Here is a 6,242-nt window from a genome sequence, read left to right as displayed (position 1 = left end):
TGTGGTGGAATGATAAAAGTGTTAAGAATTTCTTTAAATCTTTGGAGAACCAGTAAGACATTTACATTTAGTATATACCTTTCTTTGTTTCAGGCAAACCTTGGTCAGTTTTTAAAGTTTGATTATTTGCAGCAGGGTCTAAATTGTAGCTTTGTTTTTTTTTTGATAAAGTGCATGATTAGGGTTCTTTGTTTTGTAATTTTGGTGAAATGTATAAAAGATATATAAAAAAAACACCTATGAATATCTTTTTTAAACAAAAGGATGTATCATGCATAGATCTTCATTTAGCTTTTTAAAATTAATCAGAGCATGAATTAAAAACGTAATTTAACACATCTTTTGCTTATCCAGTCATGGGTGTCTCTCACTTACCATTTCACTTTCATGCTATAAACGGGCTCTCTCAACTGAGCTTCAGCATAAGCTAGATTTGAAATCTCCTTTACAGTTCTGTACAACTGACAGTGTATTTTCACTGATAAATCCCTTTGTACAGTATGTACACTTTTTCCTATTATGATTAAAAGGCAAAATAAATAAAGCTTGGAGAGAGGAAATGCTCCTTAGGTCTTGGTTTTTTTTTGTTTTATTTCCCCCCTCAAACAGATGCCGGTCTTTCCAGCACATGGAATTGGCTAGCCTGGATTGTTTTTCTTCCTCTTACTTGGACTGTGGGTAGGGTCTTGTTTCAGTTCTTGATATTGCACCTGTTTAAACACAAAGTTCAGAGAGAAATTTCAACTCAACAACTAAAAGAGGTTTATTTTTTAAAAAAACAAAAACCAACAACTCCACCTATGCAAAGGAGCAAGAAGACAAAGACAGCAAAGTGATATTGCCCCTCCAGGTTATAAGGGGACCCGCACCTGAAGTGCAAAAAAAAGACCCCCCTAATGGATTGCCATGACAAGGGGAAGGAGGAAAAACAACACAAGGAAAATCATGTCAGGATATAACACAGGATGGTGAAACCAACTTCAATGAAATCTCTTCCCACCCTCCCACAGCATATGTGCTCAAAAACAAACAGTAACTTCTGTAAAGAGATGAGCAGAAATTCCTTATAATGGCACCTGCCACGACACAGGCTCTGAACACCAGGCCTGGCCGCGGCTATTCCCTGCTCAAGCCAAGAACCACCGCTTGATACGCCTGAGGCGAGGGACAAACACCGCCTTCCTCCAAACCATATGGAGAAAGGGGTTAAATGGAGAAGGATTTCAATAATAAAAATAATGTGCTGTGAATTATATGTGCTGAGGTGAATTATTGTCAGAGTGGGTGCTAAATGTATAAACTTCAGATAATATATGCCAAACAGACACGTGGGATTTTTGTGGTAGTTAAAACAAAATAATTAAAATTTATTTTAAAAGTTCACAAGCTTTGTCAAAATAAAACGTTTAAAAACCTTTTTGAAACCTTTCATCCAATCCTTCCACCCATTCACATACACGCTTTCCTTTCTCTCACACAATCACTCTTGAGCTTTCTTTATTATCTGTATTGTTTAATATACATCAACTATGTGCACACCACACTCCCAAAGACACCACTGTCTACCCTGAACCTCAAATTCTCCAGAACGTAAGTACTCTAAACACCAAGAGCTAATACACAGAGAGCGCGAAAGACTCTGAGTACCTAAAAAGTCTACCTCAGTCCCCTCAGTCATTCCCTTATATATCATTCCTCCCCCTCCCCAGACCTTCTAACTCCGCCCACTCAGGCCAACATTCTAAAAACCACAGACTTACAAACTTCAGACATACATTTAGGATCTGACTTGTGGGGTGTAACGCCACAGCACCCTCAAAATAACGTAGCCCACCTTGTTGGGAACCAGTATTCATGACTGCAGTATTCAAGTGCCTTTCCACGGATGCTATAGCAAATTTTGCTCCGGGTAAAATGGAAATATTCTTTGCAAATAAAGTTCAAAATATATACTTCTGCAAATATAATTTATGTGTGGAGTATTAACAGTCTTATGTTCATAAAATTTCCCCCATAATGCAAATGACTGTTAAAAGAACAACAGAGCAAATTTACACCACCAAATATTGGTGGAATCAATCTCATCTACTAAGATATACTGGGGAAAGTAATTTGCTCTTGCATATGTATTGGTACCATCTGCTTTTCATCATTTCTTTTCCCTGTTTGCTGCCTTAGGCCATGCATGCTTGAAAAGAGGAGTCCCTACTGCAATGCAACCTGGCATGACTCTACTTTTGCCACAATGGCTGGGATCCGAACAAGAGCTTGGCCACGTGACGTGGATTTTTTCTTTCCCTTCTAAACAGCTGACCCCTGTGCCATATCACAAAATGCTTTTAAAAGCCCTATCTTGGTTTCAGAAGCATTTTGCCATGTGGCCTGGGGAGATACTGTCCAAAGAAAGCAGGCCTATTTGATGTGTGGAACTAGCTATACAGTTCTTTGGATCCTGGACATTAATTTGAATATGAGAGTGTAATCAAAAAGGTTTTTTTTCCAAACATTATTTTTTTGTATCCTGTAGAACAATAAAAAAATGTAAAGTCTGAAAACATGCTTTAAAACTAACCACAAAATTATTACAGCCTGGAAAAGTATGTAATGAGTTTTAAATCAAAGTCATATACACACCACTTGCACATCTGAAGGAACTCTGGAAAGGAAATCAAGTAGTTCGTTGTTATCGATTGCATATGGACTTCGGAGCTTCTTTGTAAATTTATTGATACCTAAATAAAATGATAGTTCATGTTAATAAATTCTGAAGCTTTAATGTCAATGTAAAATCCTTGAAACAGACACATAGGATTAGATGTAAACTCATACTTGACAAGTACCCCCATTACTCTCACTTTTTACATGTTCTTCCTAGAACATGGGCATTTTGATTTTGCCTTACAATCCCCATCAGAAAATCAAAGTAATGATTTTACCAGCTAAAAACTCTCTAAAGTTCATAAACTTCAGTTCATTCAAAGCAGAGCTGGTTGATACAATCATGTGATGCCATTTTTAGTCAAGGGAGAAAGGAAAAATCATTCTAAGTAACGTTAGAATTTATGTCTTAGGAAAGAGAGGAGCTAGTCTATTCTTCTCTATATTCTGCTAGAATATTTGTATCATTGTTCCACGGTGGAATTGTATTAGCTATTGACAAGGGTTGTTAAGTTGCCATATAAGCCTTCCATGGTTTTAACGGCCAACATCATAACTTGATCACTAGTTACAATTATTGTAAAATGCCCAGAGAGCTTCAGCTATTGGGGAGCATAGAAATGAAATGAAATGAAATAAATAACTGCAACTCTCCTTTGAACAGTGTGTAAGCTCTTGAAGGAGGAGACACTCAAATAGATGTTTCCTGATTATTTGCAGCTGAATATCCATTTTAAACAGACAAAGTCAATACAGCCTTCAAAATTATCAAATATAACATTTGTGTCTACTGCTAGGGCCAGCCCTATCATTAGGCAGAGTGAGGCAGCTGCCTCAGGTAGCAGATACTAGAGGTCAGGAGCAGTGGCAAGGTGTTAGAGAATGGAGATATTTAAGTCAATGAGCCTGTGCTGTGCTCCCTAAGCCATCCTGCTGCTCTCCTGAGGATTGTGTTTTAACAGTGTTAAAATAAGTTCAACTATTACTCTGGAAGCAAAGCATCTTGGGCCACTCTTCATTTTCCACAACTATTTTTTTGCAAATAAGATGGTCAGTAACTTTTCTAAGTAGAAATAGACCAATCTGTGTGGATCATGCGATTACAAAGTTGTGTATTTATCTAGTCATTTCTGTAGTCTGAGAGGTTTTGCACAAGAGATACAGTAGTGTGTATTCAAGTACAATAAAAGCTATAAAATACACTCACTATGCACGTTCACTATTTGTTAATCTAAAACCAGCCTATAAACCTATACCTCAACGCACAAGTAAAAAAAAAAAAAACATTTGTTTTTCCTGTTTGTTTAAAAGGTGACCTCTCATTGCTGGTTTGTAGAAACTGCCTCTCTATATTTCCATTTGATTAAGGACTAAAAAAGAATACTGTCCTAACCACACTATATAAATTGAAATGCTACTGTTTTTATATAAGTGGGGAAAATAAATCAGAATACTATCTAGACAAAGCTACAGTTTGATATATGAAGAATCCACATGGATACATGTTTATAGTATGATGAAGTCTAAAATGCCAGACAAGAAAAATGCATTTTGCAGGTGAGTCTAAATCTTTACACAGTTGTGATTTCTAACTAACCTGTCTGTTTCCATCATGAAGTAGCTTCATGATCATAAATACAGAAAACTACAGACAATATAACTCATGCCTTAAAAACAGTTTGTTCTATGTGGCACAGACAGCTTTGCAGGGGGGGGGAAGGCTTTACTTACCCCAGACAAGGACAATGTATCTCAGTGGAATGAAATACAGGATGACTGTGAACACACAGAGGGCAACAATGGCCAGCCAGCTTAAGAATGGAACAGTCCAGCTGAATGTACTGCATAAAAAATTAACGTAAGTCAGAAGTATAACAACTCCACAGAACAGAATTAATAGAAGAATAAGCACCAGCCGGGCAGAATATAGATCCATAAATGGAACAAAATTAATCTTAGGTGAGAGAACCGAAATGTTTATGAATGCATGGATATAGAATATTTATTTATTTATTTATCTACAATATTTATATACCACACCCCATTCAAAATTTCTGAGCAGCGTACAAGATAAAATAAAAACACATTAAAATAGATTTTTAAAAGAAGCAAAATGCAAAGTGAACCATGGCTGGTCATCAAGGGAAGACTTCCTGGAACAACGATGTTTTCAGGAGGCGCTGAAAGGAATACAAAGTTGGTGCCTGCCGGACCTCCAGAGGCAGGGGATTCCATAACACTCCATACGAAGTGACCAGTGAATCTTAAATTCAACTTCATCTTTGAATGTCACAGCAATTGTTCTTCATGCAAACGTTTAAAGAATCCAAAAGCTTTCTCCACACCCATTTGCCAGAATTGCCTTTCTTTCAAAATGGCCTTCAAGGGAAGTTCACAATCCTTGTCATGCTTCAACATGAGGTCCAAGCAGTCTTCCCCAAGGTTATCTAATTAAGATTTTCCTGACCAGAGGTTTCAGAAAGAGTTGGTTTCCAACCTTTGGTGTTGTAAAAGCCTTTTACCACTTGGAAGAATGATATAAAGTACCAGCTACCTCCAGGAGTGCCCAGAGCAATTTGGTCATTTGAATGGATTTCTCAGTCAAGAACAATTTCCTTCAGAAATGTGCTGCTATTTTTGTTCTAGATGAGATATCTCTCTAACGTCCCAAGGAAAATGACAGTACATTCATGGCAGCAATTGCAAAATAAGTATGATGTGATTTTTGTAGTATATACATCATAACAAGATTTTGTCCTTGGTCCAAAGTATGTAACATTTTGCAACTTGACTGGGGAAACACACATCTGAGAGCAATTGAGCACCAATGTTTCAACACTCACTTCTTTATTCTTTCTCCGAAGGAAGCCACTTCATCAAGGATGTTCTGGACACTGACACACACTTCCTGGATGGCATAAAGCTTATTCATAAATCCTTTCTTTTCACTGTCCTAAGGATTATGAGAAAGAGGCAATCAGAAGCAAGCTTTGTTGGTCATACTACAACTATAATAGCTTTCCTTAGAAACATGCAAGTCACAATTAAGGTACATTTTAAAAGAACAAGACACACACGTTAAGGTATTGGTTATTTTCCTGAACTTTGAACTGTATCCACAGAGGTTATATAAAATGAGTACACAATACTGACTACCTTCATTTCTCACTATATTGCTTTCTTAGCTATATGTTCAATAATTCAGCAACTTGGTTGTTGTTGTTGTTGTTATATGTTGGGGATGCCAATTTAATATCCTGTGTACTTTGGTAAGAGATAAGTATCGGTATATTACTAGGTTACATTTCAGAAATGCATTTTTTGCTGTTGACAGGAATATATCTACATTGCAAGATAATAAAAACTTCTTTGGAAGTATAGGAAGCAGGAAACTAGACAAAAATGCTTAGGTTTTATAATGATTTGGCAAAGTTTCCATTGTTTTCAATAGGAGTGGTGTCTTGTTATAATTTATGGGTAAGTAGAAACATACATTTTTGAGATAAATTAACTTGACCACTAGACACACAAAGACTTGATGCAGATATAATGCCAAACCACGGTCTGCAAAGGTTAACTGTGGT

At 36.8% G+C, this 6,242-nt stretch overlaps 1 protein-coding gene across 5 annotated transcripts in view; it reads right to left on the bottom strand.

Moving 5' to 3' along the window:
* Nucleotides 1–340: 340 nt before the first annotated feature.
* The window catches only part of MCTP1 (multiple C2 and transmembrane domain containing 1), a 230,857-nt gene continuing 224,955 nt past the window's right edge, over nucleotides 341–6,242 (bottom strand). For all 5 annotated transcript variants that reach the window (XM_063129601.1, XM_063129602.1, XM_063129603.1 and 2 more), the window contains 4 exons: nucleotides 5,502–5,611; nucleotides 4,390–4,499; nucleotides 2,635–2,732; nucleotides 341–710 (listed from right to left, as the gene is read on the bottom strand). In XM_063129601.1, coding sequence (XP_062985671.1) covers nucleotides 639–710; nucleotides 2,635–2,732; nucleotides 4,390–4,499; nucleotides 5,502–5,611 — 390 coding nt within the window. In that variant the 3' untranslated portion in view covers nucleotides 341–638. The remainder of the gene's footprint in view (nucleotides 711–2,634; nucleotides 2,733–4,389; nucleotides 4,500–5,501; nucleotides 5,612–6,242) is intronic.

Source organism: Elgaria multicarinata, chromosome 6 (genome assembly GCF_023053635.1).
Source record: "Elgaria multicarinata webbii isolate HBS135686 ecotype San Diego chromosome 6, rElgMul1.1.pri, whole genome shotgun sequence".
Classification (NCBI taxonomy): Eukaryota; Metazoa; Chordata; class Lepidosauria; order Squamata; family Anguidae; genus Elgaria; species Elgaria multicarinata.
Note: the sequence above shows the minus strand (reverse complement) of the source record. Positions and strands in the feature narration are given on the sequence as shown.